The sequence below is a fragment of the Schistocerca americana genome, chromosome 1 (assembly GCF_021461395.2).
Source record: "Schistocerca americana isolate TAMUIC-IGC-003095 chromosome 1, iqSchAmer2.1, whole genome shotgun sequence".
NCBI lineage: Eukaryota > Metazoa > Arthropoda > Insecta > Orthoptera > Acrididae > Schistocerca > Schistocerca americana.
Window position 1 is genome coordinate 175,494,741 of NC_060119.1, and position 23,751 is coordinate 175,518,491.

The 23,751-nt window shown below is 42.0% G+C and overlaps 1 protein-coding gene across 3 annotated transcripts in view; it reads right to left on the reverse strand.

Moving 5' to 3' along the window:
- Nucleotides 1-23,344, reverse strand: part of LOC124623901 — a 122,272-nt gene extending 98,928 nt beyond the window's left edge. For all 3 annotated transcript variants that reach the window (XM_047149074.1, XM_047149073.1, XM_047149071.1), the window contains exon 1: nt 23,274-23,344. In XM_047149074.1, coding sequence (XP_047005030.1) covers nt 23,274-23,319 — 46 coding nt within the window. In that variant the 5' untranslated portion in view covers nt 23,320-23,344. The remainder of the gene's footprint in view (nt 1-23,273) is intronic.
- Nucleotides 23,345-23,751: the final 407 nt, after the last annotated feature.

Here is a 23,751-nt window from a genome sequence, read left to right on the forward strand (position 1 = left end):
AAGAAATTGATGAAATGTATGACGAGATAAAAGAAATTATTCGGGTAGTGAAGGGAGACGAAAATTTAATAGCCATGGGTGACTGGAATTCGTCAGTAGGAAAAGGGAGAGAAGGAAACATAGTAGGTGAATGTGGATGGGGGGGAAGAAATGAAAGAGGAAGCCGCCTTGTAGAATTTTGCACAGAGCATAACTTAATCATAGCTAACACTTGGTTCAAGAATCATGAAAGGAGGTTGTATACCTGGAAGAATCCTGGAGATACTAAAAGGTATCAGATAGATTACATAATGGTAAGACAGAGATTTAGGAACCAGGTTTTAAATTGTAAGACATTTCCAGGGGCAGATGTGGATTCTGACCACAATCTATTGGTTATGAACTGCAGATTGAAACTGAAGAAACTGCAAAAAGGCGGGAATTTAAGGAGATGGGACCTGGATAAACTGAAAGAACCAGAGTTTCAGGGAGAGCAAAAGGGAACAATTGACAGGAATGGGGGAAAGAAATACAGTAGAAGAAGAATGGGTAGCTTTGAGGGATGAAGTAGTGAAGGCAGCAGAGGATCATGTAGGTAAAAAGACGAGGGCTAATAGAAATCCTTGGGCAACAGAAGAAATATTGAATTTAATTGACGAAAGGAGAAAATATAAAACTGCAGTAAATGAAGCAGGCAAAAAGGAATACAAACGTCTCAAAAATGAGGTCGACAGGAAGTGCAAAATGGCTAAACAGGGATGGCTAGAGGACAAATGTAAGGATGTAGAGGCTTATCTCACTAGGGGTAAGATAGATACTGCCTACAGGAAAATTAAAGAGACCTTTGGAGAGAAGAGAACTACTTGTATGAATATCAAGAGCTCAGATGGCAAACCAGTTCTAAGCCAAGAAGGGAAGGCAGAAAGGTGGAAGGAGTATAAAGAGGGTTTATACATGGGCGATGTACTTGAGGACAATATTATGGAAATGGAAGAGGATGTAGATGAAGAAGAAATGGGAGATAAGATACTGCGTGAAGAGTTTGACAGAGCACTGAAAGACCTGAGTCGAAACAAGGCTCCGGGAGTAGACAACATTCCATTAGAACTACTGATGGCCTTGGGAGAGCCAGTCATGACAAAACTCTACCATCTGGTGAGCAAGATGTATGAGACACGCGAAATACCCACAGACTTCAAGAATAATACAATAATTCTAATCCCAAAGAAAGCAGGTGTTGACAGATGTGAAAATTACCGTACTATCAGTTTAATAAGTCACAGCTGGAAAGTACTAACGCGAATTCTTTACAGACGAATGGAAAAACTGGTAGAAACGGACCTCGGGGAAGATCAGTTTGGATTCCGTAGAAATGTTGGAACACGTGAGGCAATACTAACCTTACGACTTATCTTAGAAGAAAGATTAAGAAAAGGCAAACCTACGTTTCTAGCATTTGTAGACTTAGAGAAAGCTTTTGACAACGTTAACTGGAATACTCTCTTTCAAATTCTGAAGGTGGCAGGGGTAAAATACAGGGAGCGAAAGGCTATTTACAATTTGTACAGAAACCAGATGGCAGTTATAAGAGTCGAGGGGCATGAAAGGGAAGCAGGGGTTGGGAAAGGAGTGAGACAGGGTTGTGGCCTCTCCCCGATGTTATTCAATCTGTATATTGAGCTAGCAGCAAAGGAAACAAAAGAAAAATTCGGAGTAGGTACTAAAATTCATGGAGAAGAAGTAAAAACTTTGAGGTTCGCCGATGACATTGTAATTCTGTCAGAGACAGCAAAGGACTTGGAAGAGCAGTTGAACGGAATGGACAGGGTCTTGGAAGGAGGATATAAGATGAACATCAACAAAAGCAAAACGAGGATAATGGAATGTAGTCGAATTAAATCGGGTGATGCTGAGGGGATTACATTAGGAAATGAGACACTTAAAGTAGTAAAGGAGTTTTGCTATTTAAGGAGTAAAATAACTGATGATGGTCGAAGTAGAGAGGATATAAAATGTAGACTGGCAATGGCAAGGAAATCGTTTCTGAAGAAGAGAAATTTGTTAACATCGAGTATAGATTTAAGTGTCAGGAAGTCGTTTCTGAAAGTATTTGTATGGAGTGTAGCCATGTATGGAAGTGAAACATGGACGATAACCAGTTTGGACAAGAAGAGAATAGAAGCTTTCGAAATGTGGTGCTACAGAAGAATGCTGAAGATAAGGTGGGTAGATCACGTAACTAATGAGGAGGTATTGAATAGGATTGGGGAGAAGAGAAGTTTGTGGCACAATTTGACTAGAAGAAGGGATCGGTTGGTAGGACATGTTTTGAGGCATCAAGGGATCACTAATTTAGCATTGGAGGGCAGCGTGGAGGGTAAAAATCGTAGAGGGAGACCAAGAGATCAATACACTAAGCAGATTCATAAGGATGTAGGTTGCAGTACGTACTGGGAGATGAAGAAGCTTGCACAGGATAGAGTAGCATGGAGAGCTGCATCAAACCAGTCTCAGGACTGAAGACCACAACAACAACAACATGCCTAAAGAGCATGCTCGTAATAACTAGACAGATTTTTCTGAGTTGATAACTTTTGTGGGGGTGTATTTGTTCCCGGGGAAACGCTAAATTTTTCTATCTCTGGGTCGGTTGGGAGCATTGAGTTTTTCTCCTAGGTGTGTGTTCCTCCTCCGTACCCACCCATGTGGTGATAGGTGCAAGAACAAATGGAAACAAATTAATATGCTTCTAGTGATTGGAATGCTTCTATAATAGGAAGTTTCCGAGAGTGCGGGTGTATCTATAATAAGAAGCGTCCCAGTGTGGGGACGCACGCATACTAAACTCTAACGACACGTTGTGTCGTACTGCATGACATGACAAATGCTATGCTGGATAATATGATGCCATGTGTAATAGTATAAGACATGACATCATGTTGCTTTACTTGACACAATGCATTATGTTACACGGCCTACGTACTACTGCTAAGAAGTAAAAACTACAAATGTGTCAAAATGTTTCTTTAATGCCTTTGAAGCTAGTTTCCTTCTTTGACATAACTAACTCCAACCAGGACATATTCGCCATTTTTGTGCTATGATAAAAGGTAATGTGATTTAATTCACTCTTATCAGTCAGAATTGGAAACGAATCGGGAATTTTGTGAGTGTAAATACTGTGTTTGTGTGTGTGTGTGTGTGTGTGTGTGTGTGTGTGTGTGTGTGTGTGTTTGTGTGTTAGAGACGCTCAAGGACGAGTTATCAGTGCCCATGTGAAGAGCAAAGGTTACAGTTGTGGTTAAAACACAGAAAATGCGATAAGAAAATTGAAAGCAATATGAGATAAAATCGCACTCACTCTCCCGCAGTCTTACCTATGATAACCCGCACAATCTCAGCTTACATAAGATAAGAGAAAGAGCGTTAAAATGGTCTGATATTCGAAAGCGGTCACTTAAAACACGAGTAAGACAAGAGCAAAATGAAACAGATCACGGGAATATTTTGCTTGCTCATCATTTACAAAAACAAAAACAAAAATCATGGCTCAGCCAGCCTCCCTAATAACACACTAATATTTTTGCCATAAAATTTTAGGTAACAAGTCGGACATTGGACAAAACTTACAAAGATGTATCAAACTAGAGTCATTGTCATTTGAAATAGAGAACAAAATGAGTTACTGCCCTCCTGTCGGAATACAAAATACAGTCTACAAAAACGTGGCGCACCGTGATCTGCACACGACAAACACCACGAGGTTGGAGGATCTTGTCACCAGCGCTAGAAGCCTTCCGTCATGGCGCTTTTGTTAAGTGGGCTGCTTCTGTGTTGGCAGTGCTGTGTAGCGCTTTACATTGGGTCTCTGACTGGGCTTTCTTTGTAAGAGACTCTGTGACTGGTCGGACTCATTGTTGGAAGTTAATCGGCAGTGCTGTTGGGCAGTTGGAAGTTAGTCGCCAGCAGTGATGTAAATACTCTCGGACTGTTGGAGGTGAACAGACAGCAGTGGTGGATGTTAGCTGTGAGAAGTTAGCGTTGATGGGAGGTAGAGGCCTGAAGTGTTAGCGTAGCCTAACGATCTGTACGTGTTCGACTTGGAGATTGAATATTATCCATGATTATATACTTTTGTACTAGATGTCAATGATGATTTATATTCGTGTTTGAACTGGACGTCACATTATTAAGTTAAAAAAATACATTATTTGGTTTGCAACAATATCTTTCCTTTGCTAACCACATGCCTATTAGTAGTTAGTGGCTTTAGTAGTTAGAGTCTTTTATTTAGCTGTCAGTACTGACGCTCGCTATATTGCAGTAGTTCAAGTAATGAAGTTTTTTATGAGGTAAGTGCTTAATGAAATGTATAGGATATTGTTAAGATTTCTTTTTAGTCAGGGCCATTCTTTTGAATTAATTATTTGAAGTCAGGTTGTAATTTTTTTGTGGAGTCAGATTGCGTTGCGATAGAATGTTGTGGGTCAGTGTTGACATGATTATAAAAAGTAAAGAGAAAGTAGGCTCAGTACGTTCAGTTTTACTCAGCTGTTTCAGAATCAAATGACGTGGAAGTTTCATCTTCTCAGTCATCCTGCAATTGAAGTACAGACACACACATTTAAATAAAGAAATTTCACTGTCTCCCACGCGAAGACGAGTAAGAAGCACCTCATTTTGTCTGCGTGATTGGAAGGAGGTACACCATGGCCGCGTTGAGGAATTTTGAAGTTTCTCCAAGACGTTACGCAATCGTTCCTTTCGAACTACAATAAGATGTTCAAATTTTAATCAGTGTTTTGACTGCGTGTTGTGAAGCTGCTCTTTTCTAAGAGTATATGTGCTCCTTGAATCTACACTCCTGGAAATTGAAATAAGAACACCGTGAATTCATTGTCCCAGGAAGGGGAAACTTTATTGACACATTCCTGGGGTCAGATACATCACATGATCACACTGACAGAACCACAGGCACATAGACACAGGCAACAGAGCATGCACAATGTCGGCACTAGTACAGTGTATATCCACCTTTCGCAGCAATGCAGGCTGCTATTCTCCCATGGAGACGATCGTAGAGATGCTGGATGTAGTCCTGTGGAACGGCTTGCCATGCCATTTCCACCTGGCGCCTCAGTTGGACCAGCGTTCGTGCTGGACGTGCAGACCGCGTGAGACGACGCTTCATCCAGTCCCAAACATGCTCAATGGGGGGACAGATCCGGAGATCTTGCTGGCCAGGGTAGTTGACTTACACCTTCTAGAGCACGTTGGGTGGCACGGGATACATGCGGACGTGCATTGTCCTGTTGGAACAACAAGTTCCCTTGCCGGTCTAGGAATGGTAGAACGATGGGTTCGATGACGGTTTGGATGTACCGTGCACTATTCAGTGTCCCCTCGACGATCACCAGTGGTGTACGGCCAGTGTAGGAGATCGCTCCCCACACCATGATGCCAGGTGTTGGCCCTGTGTGCCTCGGTCGTATGCAGTCCTGATTGTGGCGCTCACCTGCACGGCGCCAAACACGCATACGACCATCATTGGCACCAAGGCAGAAGCGACTCTCATCGCTGAAGACGACACGTCTCCATTCGTCCTCCATTCACGCCTGTCGCGACACCACTGGAGGCGGGCTGCACGATGTTGGGGCGTGAGCGGAAGACGGCCTAACGGTGTGCGGGACTGTAGCCCAGCTTCATGGAGACGGTTGCGAATGGTCCTCGCCGATACCCCAGGAGCAACAGTGTCCCTAATTTGCTGGGAAGTGGCGGTGCGGTCCCCTACGGCACTGCGTAGGATCCTACGGTCTTGGCGTGCATCCGTGCGTCGCTGCGGTCCGGTCCCAGGTTGACGGGCACGTGCACCTTCCGCCAACCACTGGCGACAACATCGATGTACTGTGGAGACCTCACGCCCCACGTGTTGAGCAATTCGGCGGTACGTCCACCCGGCCTCCCGCATGCCCACTATACGCCCTCGCTCAAAGTCCGTCAACTGCACATACGGTTCACGTCCACGCTGTCGCGGCATGCTACCAGTGTTAAAGACTGCGATGGAGCTCCGTATGCCACGGCAAACTGGCTGACACTGACGGCGGCGGTGCACAAATACTGCGCAGCTAGCGCCATTCGACGGCCAACACCGCGGTTCCTGGTGTGTCCGATGTGCCGTGCGTGTGATCATTGCTTGTACAGCCCTCTCGCAGTGTCCGGAGCAAGTATGGTGGGTCTGACACACCGGTGTCAATGTGTTCTTTTTTCCATTTCCAGGAGTGTAGTTTCGAAGGTCCTTCTCGTTTGCCCTGTGTACTGTTTAGTGCAGTCATTGCATTATCCATGTTACTTATTAGTAACTTTTGTGATAGCAGAAGAGCCAACACCGTGATACGAGTGGAGGCCGAAATGCACGCGTTTTAGCTCACGCAGGCTGGCGTGAGGAGGGAAGAACAATACTGACGTGAGGTCTGGAACATGACAAGGGATAAGAATTCAGAAAGCGGACGTAATTAGTTTGATACCTAACTTTAATCCATTAATGATGTACGTTGCTCTTGACGGTACATGATTCACAATATTATCTGTTCAAAATACATACTTGAAGATAGTAATTATAGTAATTGAATGTGGTGCCTTGCTAGGTCGTAGCAAATGATGTAGCTGAAGGCTATGCTAAACTGTCGTCTCTGCAAATGAGAGCGTATGTAGACAGTGAACCATCGCTAGCAAAGTCGGCTGTGCAACTAGGGCGAGTGCTAGGGAGTCTCTCTAGACTAGAACTGCTGTGTGGCGGCGCTCGGTCTGCAATCACTGACAGTGGCGACACGCGGGTCCGACGTATACTAACGGACCGCGGCCAATTTAAAGGCTACCACCTAGCAAGTGTGGTGGCTGGCGGTGACACCACAGTAACATTACTGACTTTACGGTGGAGCCTGAATTTTAACATGTTACTTGCGCGAGAATGTATTGCAATATTTGCTTTACGGTATATCTCTCGATTTTGTGGGAAATCTTTCAGTGTGAGTGTGTATGTTTTATTGAAATGAGACAAATTAGCAGACGTAACCTAATACCGGTGGCCTTGAGGGCTATCAAAGCAGTATTTTACCCTGTGGTATAGTATGTAAATTTTTATTGTAACCCAGAGACTTATCTGAGATGTATAAAACATGTGGAGCAAACTCAGTAGCCATGCAGTTAGTTCACTTACAAGGAAAGAGAGTTTAAATTAAGATCACTTTTCCAATGGCGCAACTAGATTTGTTATGTAATCACAAGTTCAATGGTTGTAGTCACATGCCTGTAAATCAATAATTTAAGGAAACTGATGAAATTAATCAGTTAATTTATGCATTAAAAGCAATTTTACCCAGCCAGCTGTAACCACTGATGGCTCATCTGAGTAGAGGACCATCGAATGGTGAGCAATGTTCATCTTCACCAATCAGTTAATTCAGATACGTTACAAGCTTAGAAAAATCTACAAAAGTTCGAGGTCTTTAGTTTCAAACTGAAGCTACGGACACGCTGACATGTAGCGACAGCAGTTCGACCCACGTTTATAGAATTAACCCTAACACAGGTTCCCCAGCCTGAGGCCCTCGAGGCTGAACTGCCCCATTTGCCTCCACCCCCAGTCAAGGTGGCTACAGGAACATTTTTCTATCGGAGAACGCACACTGCTTTGCTGTGTCAGAGGTCACAATTTTCAATACGGCTTGTCTTTTTAACCATTTGATCCTCTGCTGCCTTCAGTATTTCATCTTTCAAAGCTACCCATGCCTCTTTTACTGCATTCCTTTCCCCTTTTCTTGTCACTCGTTCCCTAATGCTCCCTCTCAAACTCTCTACTACCTCTGGTTCTTTCAACATATCCAGCTCCCATCTCATTAATTTCCTATCTTCTGGCAACTTCTTCAGTTGTAATCTACAGTTCAATAAATTGTCGTCAGAATCCACATGTTTCCCTGGAAATCTCTTAAAATTTAATATGTGGTTCTAAGATCTCTGTCTTACAATTATATAATCAATCTGAGACATTTTGGTGTTACCACGTCCCTTGCCCATGTATAACTTGATTTCATGATTCTTAAACCAAGAGTTACCAGTCAATAAATTATGGTCTGTGCAAATTGCTACCAGGCAGCTTCCCCTTCCATTCTTTTCCCTCCAGTCCATATTAATCTACTATTTTGCGTTCCCTTTCTTTTCCTACTATCTAATTCCAGTTCCCCATCACAGTTAAATTTTCGTTTCCCTTAACTATTTCAATAATTTCTCTTATCGTAAATTCCTTCAATCTCTTCTTTATCTGCGGAGCTAGTTTTCCATATAGACTTGGTAGTGGATGTGGACTTCGTGTTCGTCTTGGGTACAATAGTGCTGTCACTATGTTGTTCATAGTAGCTTACCGAATTCCTATTTTGTTATTCATTATTAAACCTACTCCTGCATTATCCTATTTGAATTTGTATTTACGACCCTGTGTTCACCTTACAAGAACTTATGTTTTTCTTGCTACTCAACTTCGCTAATTCCGACTACATATAATTTTAACCTATCCATTTCCTTTTTATAATCTACCTCCCCAATTAAGGGCTCTAATATTCCACGCTCTGATATGTAGAATGCTAGTTTTGCTTTACCTAATGATGTCCTGAGTAGCCCCCACCTGGAAATCCTAATGGGGGACTATTTTACCTCTAGGATATTTTACGCAAGATGATACCTTCATGATTGAACCATACAGTAGAGCTTTATGCCCTTAAGAAAAATCATGACTGTAGTTTCTCCTTGCTTCCAGTCGTTTGCAGTGCCAGCAGAGAAAGGCCGTTTTGGTTCGTATCGCAAATCCAGCTCAGTCAGTCATCCAGACTGTCGACCCTGCAGCTAGTCAAAAAACTGTTGCTCTTCTTCAGCAACCAAACGTTTGTCTGGCCTCTCAATAGATCCATTCCGTTGTGATTCACCTATGGTATGACTATCTGTGTTGCTGAGACACACAAGACAATCCACCACTGGCAAGATCCATGGTTCATTGGGTGGGGGGAGCGCTGAATGTCGAACCAAGACCACTGAAGTAGACAACACTCCCTCTAAACAATAACCTTGTCAGGGTGAGCCATGACAAATAAGGTCACTTCTATGCAAGACATATGAGACAAATCAAATTCCATCCAACTTCAAGTAGAATCTGATTATTCCAGTTTCAAAGACCGCAAATCGTGGAAGGAGTGAATAGTACTAGACCATTATCTTAATAAGTCAGAATTGCACTGGAATTAGTTATTTATAGGAGAATGGAATCGTCGGTAGAAGCCTTCTCGAGGAAGATCAGTTTGGATCACAGAGAAATTTAGGAATACTGTAAGAGGTAGAAGCCTTCTCGAGGAAGATCAGTTTGGATCACAGAGAAATTTAGGAATACTGTAAGAGGTGGCAAATGACCTTAAACGGAACATAGTTCATGAGAAGAACAGCAACAAAAGTTGGATAATGATAATGAGATGCAGTTGTTAAATTAGGTGTTGCTGAGGGAATCAGGTTAGGAAATGACACAATAGTTGATGATTTTTGTCATTTGGGTTACAAAATATGTGAAAATAGCCATTTTATAGTGTATATAAAATGCACACTTACAATAAGGTGCAAAAGAAATTCTGAAAAAGAGAAATTTCTTAACATAGAATATAAACTCACAAGTGAGGTAATTTTTTCTGAAGATATATGTCTGGATTGTAGCCTTGTATGGAAATGAGACTGAGGGCATAAACAGTACAGGAGGGAAGGTAAAAGACGATTTTGAAATATGGCATTACGTGGGTACCCAGATATAGGATAGATTAGCGTTGAAATCTGAATACCATAACAAGAAGAACGCACATTGAATTAAGAGACAATGTCCTAAATATTGTCGTATCCTAATACGGGGCAAAGGGAAGACAGGGCTTTAGAGGTCAGTCTGCAGTTTCTGAGTGGTGAAGAGCTAGTCCAAAAAGACAAATACCCAGTCAAGGCAGTTTGAAAATTGGATCAGCACCAAACACTGTCACGGGGCATTTACGAGAAGCGTGGATTTTGGGACTCGACAGGATACTTGCAGCGGGAGACTCGTGGAATTCAGGGGTCTCATTCACACTATTTATTGGCAATCAGGCTAACTACTACACCAAAGGCTAGAAAAAGCAAATGAGGCAATTGGTTGCACAACTGAAGTCGTTATCTGAATCTTTGGTGACAGGAGCTAACAGAAGTAGCAAATACTAGCAGCACGTTAAGTACAAACTTCGGAACAGCATTCTAAGTGAGAAAAACAGAGACTGGCCACAAGCAACACGGAGACGGTACCAGAACGATTTGACTGACAGCTCCTTCTGTGTAGAGAGACATGGGTTTTTAAGGAATTGTGGGCACTATTTCTCTCTTCCTACAGTCGACCCCCCATCCCCAATTCATGGCCACTTAACAGGTTTCGGCTACGCTGACGAGTCACTCTGCACCTCCAGGACCCCTCTGGCCAATCACATTTAGGTTCATACCCTTCTCCTACTCGGTAGGTAGGGATGCTTGTGGAATTTACATTAATAAACTCCAAGTTTGATAGCAACAGCTTTCAGTTGAGCGTTAAACGTCACTGCCACCACTATTATGGCAAGGAACAACAGTCTTTTATGTCACTTGCCCCGCCCTCTGTCCCATCCTGAGCGGGGACTCCTTTAGCACTTCAAATTGCGTAAACTCACTGGCCTTGCAGTTTTCAGTAGCAAGTATCACGTTCGCTGTCTCTGCTAAGATTGGCCTTTTCGTGGCCATCTTCTCCTGGGACGCCTTGCAACAGCGGCGAGGCTGTGGATGGCGTTACCAGTCAATTCTCTGAAGTGAAACTCCTTCCCAGGGACAGCTGTCTAGAGCCCCTGCAATTTGCTTCGTTCTAGTGTTACTATTCAGCTCCGGTAACCCAAACGCTACCACTTCTACCTGCTCTTTGCGCTGTGTCTCTGATTTCCTATCCTGGAGTGCCCTGAATTGCTCCCAACAGCCTTAAGCGTAACAACATAGAAGTAATTACGTCGTCAATGTGGCATTTCCCCCCATTGGAGAAAATTATTGATAATTATTTGGCAACAAATTTGTAAAGTGGTTTCTGTTGCAGTTAATATGTAGTAGCCCTAGAAATTACATTCTAGACATTCTTGGTTAATGACTGTAGTTCTCTTTATGATTTGCACTTAGTAAAGTTCGCATTTCACTTAACTTTTGTACACATGTAAACATCAGAATGAAACACTGTTTCATTTTTCACTACAGTAGTATACACATAGATACCTACACGGAGAAGTCTCATTGTAAAACAATAGTACATTTTTCGTGAAGATATACATCACACAGAACATAAATTGAAATCATTGGCTTATTAACTTTTCCCTTTACATATTACAAATACGCAACAAAAATAAAATACTTCTGTCATTTCTAATACATTCTTGTACATGTCCATAACTACTGTTTCTTTTTCGTCACATCAGCTACACATAAACATATGAATATAGCACATTACACATCACCATTACAATAATAACCCTGAAAGAAGACACACAGAAGTTCTTGCTTACATTTTACTTATGTGATTGACAACAGTAATTTCTTACACACCAAGGAAGTTTTGTGGTGCCTTTGCACTATCTTTGATCTCAGCATCGAAGTAGCATAGGTGACGCGGCTCTTTCCTCATTGCGTCAAACGTACGGGGCCTTCATCACACTCTTCACTATTTACTCTGTTTGATCGAACAGCCCGTCTTACAATATTCCTTTCTGAGTACTTACTATGTAAGAAATTAGCACCTCATATTCCCTTTGTAGCTCAGTGTAAATCGATACCTACTGTAATAACTGCTCATTAACAGTAATGATCACAGCTAAGTGCTGCATCTTTTGATCAGTACTATTAGCATATTTATTCCTGTACCTATGGGGCTTTTCCATGGTTTTAACAATCATTTCGTCGTTACGTGGTGGGCTGGCTTATGTATAACTGAAGCTCGTCAAAGTTGCTTTTACTACGATTACTTGCTCTTTGGACAACTTACGCAATTGCCTCTGGTCATTTTCAGTTAAATCAGTCTTTGATTTGAAATAGAGGGTATCCAATCAATCTAATATTCCAAACAATGTTTCACTAATTTCACTCACAAAATTTAAGACACTTCGTTTCCTATCTGCCTTATGTCTGGTCAACTGTCCAATTAGACCTTGAGAATTCTGGATCTTTTTGACATACCATTCTAAAACTTTCTCTGCAGACATACATACTTGATCACTTATTCCTAAACTTTTTAACTTCTCTTTACAATATCCTGCCGATAAATGTGCCAGTCTCTCTGTCTCATCAGCTTTTCCCTGAAGTTCTTCCAGATGAATATAACTGACGATTTTCCACGTCACCCTGCAGATTTGTACCTTTCCAATACTTTCATAACATCAGCCTGGCGATGAAGAAAACTTCTCTCCTGGGACAGTTGCGCCTGCATTTGCAAGCCTCTAGTGCCACTATTTAGTTCTGGTAACCTAAACGCTACCACTTTTGCCTCTAATTGTGTCTCTAATTTTCTTTCTAGGAGTGCCCTTGGTGGCTCCCAACAGCCTTAAGAGAAACAATGTACTAGTCATTACGTTGTAAATATATGGCAATATGACGTACCACTCGACTGACATTGTGACATCGACATTCGACCCATTACGTCATTTTAGGATGGTTCAAAATGGCGCTAAGCACTATGGGACTTAACATCTGAGGTCATCAGTCCCCTAGACTCAGAACGACTTAAACCTAAGTAACCCAAGGACATCACACACATTCATGCCCGAGGCAGGATTCGAACCTGCGACCGTAGCAGCAGCGTGGTTCCGAAATGAAGCGCCTAGAATCGCTCGGTCACAGCTGCCGGCAATTTTAGGATGTCTAGTGTGTTGTAGTCAGCATCAAGGAGAGGATGACACATAATGTGCATCACATGTGTTGGACTGTATTGTAGTGAATAGAACTGGGGACCTAGAAATGACGGAGAGGCTTTGTCCCCGCAGTGGCACACAACCCCACAACAGGCTACAGCAGTCCACTCACCCCAACGCCGCCGCCCCTCACCGAACCCGGGGTTATTCTGCGGTTCGGCCTCCACTGGACCCCCCAGGAACGTCTCACACCAGGCGAGTGTAACCCCAATGTTTTCGTGGTAGAGTAATTATGGTGTACGCGCGCGTGGAGAGTGTGTTTGCGCAGCAATCGCCGACATAGTGTAACTGAAGTGGAATAAGAGGAACCAGCCCGCATTCGCAGAGGCAGATGGAAAACCGCCTTATAAACCATCCACAGACTGACCGGCACACCGGGCCTCGACAGTAATCCGCCGGGTGGATTCGTGCCGGGGACCGGAACGCCTTTCCGCTCGGAAATCAGTGCGTTAGATTGCACGGCTAACCGGGCGGGCTATCACACGTGTTTCTTCAATATAGTTCTCTGACAATTTTTTTTGGTGCGAACACTAACTTAAGTTATTTTAAAGTTTCAGCCAGTGTCTGTGTCATGATTCTTTTTTTTTTTTAGACCTGCAAGTGGAACATAAAAATCTTTTCGCGAAGATATTCTTCTTAAGTTCTTCGTTAATAATGTAAGGTATAAATAACTCATGCACCTCTGAGAAGGATATGTACCTCTAAGTAAAACAACCACAAGATAAGTGTGCAAAAGATGTAAAACTGTGGCTCTACAAATGTAAAGTCATGGAACCTTATACGCATGACAATTCTTCTGTGGTAAACGCAGGTTTAGCTATCAGCACTGGGTTTTCTCTGCGATTAGGGACTGTGTTGTGGAACTGCGATGTTACGTTTACGACCATCTGCCCAGAACCTAGCGGTGTTAACTCTCACGAAGGTACAGGCACAAAGAACTAACAAAGAGACCAAGAAGAGGTTACGCTTTGTAGACTACAAGAGCTATTCACGTAGATGTATAAAATCATACGGTGTCAGGAGAAGGATATCTCTCAAACATGGCAGGTCGGCAGTAACATTATTTCCATACATAGGTCGGCTATTCATATTCTTTGTCTACGAACGATTTCGCAGTTATGTTCTTGCAGCTATGCAACTGTAACTGACAGGAAGATGATTAAATTAGTGGGAAATCGGCACAGGTAGTTGATTCTCGCCAACAAAATTTCTAGTGATAGTTTTAATCGTTTCCACTGTACTGTGGACTTACGCATCTCACGGTGGAGATTGTCAAAAATTTATTTATTTATTTTTATTTATTTATTTATTGTTCCGTGGGACCACATTTAGGAGAAGTCTCCATGGTCATGGAACGAGTCAATACATGAAATTATAACACGATTGTAGAAACACATAAAATGAAACAAGTCGTTAGTTTAAATAAAGAAAATCAAGAATGTAACACTGGAATTTGCTTAATTTTTTATCTCTTCCAGGAGCTCCTCGACAGAATAGAAGGAGTGAGCCATGAGGAAACTCTTCAGTTTAGACTTAAAAGTGTTTGGGCTACTGCTAAGATTTTTGAGTTCTTGTGGTAGCTTATTGAAAATGGATGCAGCAGAATACTGCACTCCTTTCTGCACAAGAGTCAAGGAAGTGCATTCCACATGCAGATTTGATTTCTGCCTAGTATTAACTGAGTGAAAGCTGCTAACTCTTGGGAATAAGCTAATATTGCTAACAACAAACGACATTAAAGAAAATACATACTGTGAGGGCAATGTCAAAATTCCCAGACTATTGAATAGGGGTCGACAAGAGGTTTTCGAACTTACACCATACATAGCTCGAACAGCCCGTTTTTGAGCCAAAAATACCCTTTTTGAATCAGAAGAATTACCCCAAAAAATAATACCATATGACATAAGCGTATGAAAATATGCGAAGTATACTACTTTTCGTGTTGAAATGTCACTTATTTCAGATACTGTTCTAATGGTAAATAAAGCGGCATTTAGTTTCTGAACAAGATCCTGAACATGGGCTTTCCACAACAGCTTACTATCTATCCGTACGCCTAGGAACTTGAACTGTTCCGTCTCGCTTATAACATGCCCATTCTGTCTGATTAAAATGTCAGTTCTTGTTGAATTGTGGGTTAGAAACTCTAAAAACTGAGTCTTACTGTGATTTAGCATCAAATTATTTTCCACAAGCCACGAACTTACTTCATGAACTACATTATTTGATAATGTTTCAATATTACACACAAGATAGTCATAATAATAATGGAAGTCGCACAGCCTACATGCTATAATGAGAAATCCGAGAGTAACTCAACTGAGAGGAAATTTAACCGCTGTATGAATAGCAAAATACAGTTAGAAGCCCTGCCGAAACTACCTGCAAACACGGAGTTTACAGAATCACCGTGCCATGTGGTGTCGGTATGTGTAAAGGCGGTTGTGGTGAAGTCAGTCAGCGGTTAGCCATCAGATTGTAACCGATTCTTTCTTGCTACGGAAGCTGCCCTGTGCGACGTAGCTAGAGTACGACGTTGAACTGATGTCGACTGATACTTAATCCACGTGCGCTATCAAACTGTGGTTTTAAGTGGAACTCTGAAAAGTCATCTGCTGTCCATTTTCTTAAGTGGAAAGATTCAATTCAGCTTCCATATATAAAACAAATAGCGACGGTTACAGCGAAATTTATCACGGAACTTGAGAAATGATATGACCTAAGCGCTGAGAAAACTGTGTCAGTTACTTAGAAACTGAGTATACTAGGAGACCGTCCGCTAGGAAACAAACGACGGCAATAATCCTCGATACAGTCTGTGGTGTGGTGACGAGTAAAACAAGTTAACGGCTGGGACACAGTGATGGGCCTAGTAAAAATTATACGAGTGGCAGTAAAGTACGGCAAGCAAGAAATTTCCAATGGACGTTTCTATGTGGGTGAGACTGATGTCCAGCAAACTCGTAGACGTGTGTCCAGCAAGTGGATCACGTTATTCACAAACGTGCCAGGAAAATAACTTTCGAGCTATCTGGTATATTCCTTGAAATCTGAAGGTTGGCTGCACGATTGTGTCACGGAAGCTGAAAATCACGACCTGTGTACGTAAAGTAGTACCAACCTAGTTCCGCGACCATCACAAAACCCAGCGAATGAGAACGACCATTGTGTTTCTCCGTGTTTCCTGAACAAAATTATCAAAGCCAATGACACATTGACTCTCTTTGCCAAACAAGAAACAAAACAAGGAACAAAACAGAAATATGCATTCTCATTCCGAAAAGAAAAAAAAAAATCTTAAGTGAATCTTCTTCAACTGAAAGTGTGTCGCTACAGTCTTCTGGGAGCCAGACCTTGATAGTTAAATTTGTAGAACCTAAGAAGACAATCATAACACCTAATTGCATTAGCCTTTTCAGCGTTATCGGAGGTCAATCCAAATAAGTACAGAGACAACTCTAGCACAGCATCGTCCTTCCCGTAGACGATTCTCGTACTCTTAAGGCAGCAAACATATAGAGTTCCACAGGAGAGCAGTTGGAACATCCACCTTACATCTCGTACGCAGCTCCATGCTATTACCCAATTTTTATTAAATCCCTTTCTTGTCTATCTGTTTGTTTGGAACAAATTTTTCAATTTATTTTAAATTACTTTATAATGAATGAGAAGCACCATTTATTATAATTTTGTTCTACCAAGAACCGACAGAAGATTCTGTTCATATGTTAAATGACTTTCCCGACGATCTAGAGATCAGAAAATATAAACATAGTTCAAAACTAGATGAGGGTGCGGTATTAACTCGCTTTCTTGTAAGACTGTTCTGTAGGGGTTGGGGTGAAAAAGATCAGTAATGCCTGACGTTTACGCTGCTATGCATGTCTGTCATGTTGCGCAGGTGGTATTGGAGACTATACATGCAGACAAACATGGCTGAGCAGGAAGAGGGGGAGGAGAAAAGTGGTAGTGAGAGAGAGAGAGAGTATGACATGGACAAAGAAAGTGGGGAAGAGGACATGGAGCGAAAGAGGTGGAGGAGGGAAGGAGGAGATGAGTGCCATATACGTGTCACATGCATACATGCATAGAAGGGTGAAGCCACTGGTACATAGGAAATAAAACTGTTATAAGAATCATCTAATAACTATTTTGTTTGCTATTTTTACTTTATGTTTTATAAAAATAACAATTAAACAGATTGATCTATTATTAATTGGTAGATACAATACTTACCTATTTCAGATATTATCAGATGAAGAAAACACTAAAATATACCCAAAATTTAATAGGTTTGTCCTTTACTGTCTCATTAAAAAGTTTAAAATCCACTGGAAAATTTCAACTTGTCTAAATAGCAGAAAATAATTATTTCAATAAACATAAAATTTTAATATGCCATGTTTTTAAATTGTACTAAAAAGTATAAAGTAATTTCTCCTAACCAATATTCAATAGCTATGAAAACAAGTGTCACTATGTTAGGATACACTGCTCCAGGTAGGTCACAAAAATAATGTCAAGAGTATGGAATAAAATGTATCGGTTGTTGTGAATAGTTCTAGTTCAAAGGGCTAGACGTCTTTCCAGCAAGACTATTATCCACACAGACAGCACGATGAAGTGTGGTGCAACATGTACTACCAACGCTACAATCATTACAGTAACTAGCCGCGGCAGCATAGACAGGCGCGCCAACTGCAGAATGCCGAATGACAGCAATGGTGACACGTTGACATTCCAGGAGACCGTTGGTTCTGCATACATCATGTTGATGAATGTATCCGTTTGTAGAGGGTCTGAAGACTACCATTGTAGCCAGCCTGAATTGATAATCGTACATAGTCCAGCAGTCACGTACTTCCTACTGGGAATATATTTCGAAATTAATGCTCTTTTAGCTTGTTGTTTGTGGATGATCTATGGACTAGAACCTGCGTTATCGATATTGGGGAACCTGTGCTAACTTGGGGGGAGGGGATGGAGGGGAGTGGGCGTGCTAAAAGCTTCAAATATTTGACCTTTTTTTCTTTATTCCGGTTACATCTTCCAATCATGCGTCTTTAGAGAAAGTGTTTTTTGACGCAACAGTTAACGAGGTACAATGGTTCAAAACTATAACTTTCATTTGTCACTATTTCGGTGTAAATTCTGTTATGTGCCCATAAATTTCGACACGTAGAAACAATCCATCGAGATATCACACTATCACTGACACCGCTACCACGTTAACCCGACATAGCTGTTCATGGTTCACATGCGGACCTGTTCTATGGTCATGTCTGATCAGATACCTGACTAGAATAGTGAAGTGGCCCTTAGTAATGAACATTTTATATTCTTGAGAATCCTTTTTGTCTTTTAACGTGATCATGTCATGGGAATACAAGTGTCTGCCATTGGTATAGGACCATTTCTCTGATTGAGTTGAGATGGAGATTCCAGTCACCTGTACATTGAGTTCTGACGAAATTTTTCATTAGGGTACACTGGCGGAAGTATTGCAGCTATAGCGCAGCAGTTGGCCCTCTATCCTTAATTTCCCTCAGCACTTTCGTGAATTTAACTTTCATAGCATGCAATACTCTATCCTCAGTTGTCTGGTAAGAATAATTGATAATTGTATCCAGTAGGAACAACTCATCTTCTTTTAACGCAAAAACTCCATCCAAAGCATCTTAGGCAAGGCTATGTGCACTTACAGCCTAGGCCAAATCATGCCCAGATAATATCTTATCAACACTTTTGGTTGAAAAAATCTCGTACGACAGCTCATTCAAACCAATACCAACTATAACTGTCCTATGGGACCCATGAATGACATTAATAGGTGTACACTCTGGGCTCATAACGACATTGCTCAACTCTGGAATGGAAACAACCAAAGCACTAGCCAAATTAGCTGGTCAAGAGTGATAACACATGTTTCTTGGTTAATTCGCTTAAATTCTTCAATTGCAGTGGCCATGTATATATATACTGTAGAATAATTATTTACAGGTGCGTTGATAGATGGGAGGAACACAGTCTCGGAGCATCCGTATTTTTCCCTTTATGTCCTCAGTTCCATGAATCCATTCCAACTAGATACTGATGATGAACACATGTTCTTCCCATACAGGCACGCAATTTCAGAGGTAGATGGTACGATGTCTTGTGCAGCGGTGATATTTGTATCCCTGATTGGGTGGTCGAAAGAAATAATACCAGCTTTTCCAGTTATGTATGATGACGAACGGACTTCGATGCGCACTACAAGTGTCTCACTAGTCACAGATCTCGTAATACGACGACGATTATTATTCTTCCCATGGAATGGAATGAGCCATTTCCATCCAGCTTGTTCACACTGAAGTCAGAATTGACTAGGATGAATTGGCTGGATGCATCACCTATGTCTTCCTTCGCTTGCATCGTATTTGATCCTTCAAGCCTAGAAGGTTCATCATAGGAAGATGATAATGCTAAAGACGCTATAGGGTTTAGACGAAGTTCGGATCCAAACCTGTCATAAACATATGTTTTAACCCAAATTAAGATGAGAGGCAAGAATGATTTTGGTCACGTGGCTACCATAATGGCCTATACCAGAGTTAGACATTTCTTCCTCCACGATTCCAGTGAACTCAGTTTATTTGCCAGAATGATTACATACAGGAGGAGACGCAGTGTAACAGGGACAACGTGATGGAAACAACACAAAAAATTATCAATGGGAGGGTAAGCAGCACTGCAGAACACTTTAGTGCGGATATGTTCCAAAATAATTCTGTCTGTACCTTTTACAATTAGAGTCCTTTCTTCTTGAGAGTGTCCCTCTTTTTCAAAAGTCAGACAAAACTGTGTGGCCAGTGTCCTTGAAGCATATGATACTCCCTCTATTATGTGAGCTATAGATGATTATGTCATCTTTAAACCTCTCCTCAAGACGCTTTTCCACTGTTTCAATATGTGGACGAGAATTTTTAGGTACGTCATCAAGCAACTCTCCAAGGGAAAACGCACCCGTCATTGTTCTCCTCAAGAAAGATAAATATAATTTCCATGGCTTGATCTATGTTGTGAGTATACTGTACTGGCTTTTTGTGGGCACATTCAGGTATGTGAATAAACTTTAGGTGATATTCCTCATTAATTGCAATGAAATCTGTGTCCACATTATCCACCATGCTCTTATGGTCTTCCATTTTTTGTCCGCAATCGTCTCCTGACAATCTTGCATAAGACAAAATCGTACTTGCTACATCTGGGAGCGTTACTTTTACCGCAGGAGAGTGTCTTCCTTTGCGTAATGTGACACATGTTGAAATCAGATGGCAATGATAACATACCCGAGCGGTTTGGGTTGAGGGCACTGCAACGTTGTCACTTTCACCACGTAATGAGGCCAAAATCAATTTCTCGTTGTTGTAATTCTTTTCAGAAGCCGTCTGAACTCTAATTTCCTCCACTCCTGCCAGTATCTGTTGATGTTCAGGCTTTTTGTGTTTGATATTGGAGGTAACAAGCGTAGCAACGCCTCTCATTTTAACTACAGCCACTTCACATTCTGCCAAACTTTGTTTGCGTTTGTAACACCGTTTTAACACTACTGAAGATGTCATTTTAGTTCAACACCATAACGAAAATAATTCGAATTACAGCAAGTCCAAGAAAAATGCATTTATTGTCACACAAATAAAAAGTCACCAACGAACATTCACGTCGAACAGCTACAACGAAATTGACCTAAAGAAAAAGAAACTTTAAGAACTTACATTGCAACTAATACATATTACACAGAAATAATGATAAATGAAAGTTATAAGGTGAAAACCGGCATTTGTTGCTATTTTTGATAATTTTAGAAATTTATTGTATTTTTGAACCACTATATCCCTGTAACTGTTGGGAGAAAAATTACTTTTGACGAATGAAATGTGCAGGAAATTTAATGCCCTTAAGCTTCGTATATAGGTGTGTTCCCCTAGAAACTCATGCTTTAGAAGTTGAAAGCGGAATAATGAAGAAAGGTCAAAAATTTCGAGCTATTCCGACCAGCCCCCAAACTCATCACGGGGCCCCGAGGTCGAAAACTCAGATTCTAGTCCAGAGACTAGCCACAAACAACTCACTAAAGTATAATTAACATCGAAAAACGCTGCCAGGTTCACCACTCCATTAATTACCTGCCGCCTAGACTAATGGTCCCAGCAGATGATGTCCACCCCGTAAGATGCCATTGTGTACAGGACGAAGTCGCCTGTGGTTTATATATTCTACATGTTACTGACACGTTATGAAGAGTAGGTTTCCCCAATGTTAGAAGCCTCTGTTACGTTACCTTTCAACAAGGTAATTCACGATCGCATGTTGTCCTTGCTGTGCTGATCTGCCTCGATACAGAGGGTGTTCAGGACCTGCCCTGGCTAACACGTTCTCCAGATCTGTCACCCACTGAAAGCACAACACCAGGTCATGGATTGCCGAGACACTGGGCCGCCACCACTCGCTACCCACAAGGATTGATGAACTCTGGCATAGTCTTGAAACATCATGGAGTGAAGCGCAACATAATCCAGGTAGAGCCGTTGTTGCTACCGCTTTAGCCTAACTTTGCATGCTCTATTCTCCTAAATCTCATATCAACTTAATCGTGTTTACTTCCTACCTTAACATAAACAGGTGGCAAGAGTCGTGGGGGACCTCGTAATACCGTGTCGGACCTCCTTTTGCCCTGCGTAGTACGGCAACTCTACGTGGCATGGACTCAGCAAGTCGTTGGAAGTCCCCTGCAGAAATAGTGAGCCATGCGGCCTCTATAGCCGTCCATAATGCTGATGCAAGACTTTGTGCTCGAACTGACCTCTCCATTATGTCCTATAAATGTTAGATGGGATTCATTTGGGTGATCTACGTGGCCAACCCATTCTCTCGAATTGTCCACAATGTTATCCAAATTAATCAAAATGGCTATGAGGACTATGGGACTTAACATCTGAGGTCATCAGTCCCCTAGAACTTAGAACTACTTAAACCTAACTAACCTAAGGACATCACACACATCCATGCACGAGGCAGGATTCGAACCTGCGACCGTAGCGGTCGCGCGGCCAAAGTAAACGTGAACAGTTGTGGCCTGGTGATACAACGCATTGTCATCCATAAAAATTCCATCGTTGTTAGAAGATATGAAATCCACTAAGGGCTGCAAATGATCTCCAAGTAGCAGAATAACTATTTCCAGTCAATGGTCGGTTCATTTGGATCAGAGGAAAACAGTCCGTTGCATGAAGCACAGCCCGCACCATTATGAACCCAGCATCAAACTGCACAATGTCTTGTCTGAAAATTTGGTCCTGGGCTTCGTGGAGGTTTGCGCCACACTCGAACCCTACTATCAGCTCTTACAACTGAAATCGGGAATCATCTGACCAGACCACGGCTGTCCATTCATCTAGGGTCCAGCCGATATGATCACGAGCCAGGAGAAGCGCTACAGGCGATGTCGTGCTGTTAGCAAGGCACTCCTGTCGGTCATCTGCTGCCATAGCCCATTAGTGCCAAATTTCGCTGCACTGTCCTAAAAGAGGAGTTATTTTATGGAGAGTTGTGTGTTAACACTGAAAACTCTACGCAAACACTGCTGCTCTCGGTCGTTAAGTGAAGGCTATCGACTACTGATTGTCAGATGTGGTAGGTAATGCCTGAATTTCGGAATGCTCGGCACACTCTGGACACTGTGGATCTCGAAATACCGAATTTCCTAACGATTTCCGTGATGGAATGTCCCATGCGTCTAACTTAAACTACCGTTCACCGTTCAAAGTTTGTTAAATCCCGTCGTGCAGCCGTAATCACGTCGGAAATATTTTCATGTGTGTCACCTCAGTTCACATGGCAGCTCCACCAGTGCACTGCCCTTTTATACCCTGTGTACACGATACTAGCCTCATCTGTATATGCGCACATAGTATGACTTCTGTCAGCTCGGTGCACAAGCACAGGAAATAAAAGTTTGTTATTTTCCATTCTTCTGGTGCTCAGTTTAAAAGGTCGGCAATATAAAGGTCAAGTTTATGGAATGTGATACATTATACAAAAACCCGCTACAACAAGGCTAGCTGCTCTGACCAGTCATCAGGGCGCCTCCATACTAACTGTATGCGCACTATGTTCCAATACGAGTGTCAAAAGTGACTGACAACGCAACAGCGGGAGAGCTGCTCATGTCACTTTCGACATTACCACAAACCCACAGCTGAAGGCAAGTAACGTTCGTCGTGTGGAACTCACCTGCCGCCAGGGCTTGTATACAGAGCAGTGCAGCGAGCAGCAGCATCTTGAGCTGCTGCTTTCAATGTACTGGACAGCCGCTGCCTTTCAAAACTCTTTTCTACTGCCGGCTACTTTCATCTCGTGAATTTAATGTGCTTCAGTTTATTGCTGCTAACATAATGGCGATTGTGAATACCAATAACTGAAAGCTTTGCACCGTTGTTCTAACGAACTCCTACATGTGTTTCAGTTACGGCACTTTGCTATGAAACATTTGACGTTTCATGTGCCATCAATGTTCGAACGTATTCATTAATATTTTACGACTGACCTTCTCATCACTTGGCTCTTTTCGTTCCTCTACTGAAGCAGCCTTCAACGACAAAAGTGTTAACATTTCTTCTAAACGTAAGCCTAAAACGTTTCTTCTTTTACTGTGATTGAGAAGATAACATGTTCGATGTGGTTCGTTTCTATGGGGACTTGAAGCAGTCCT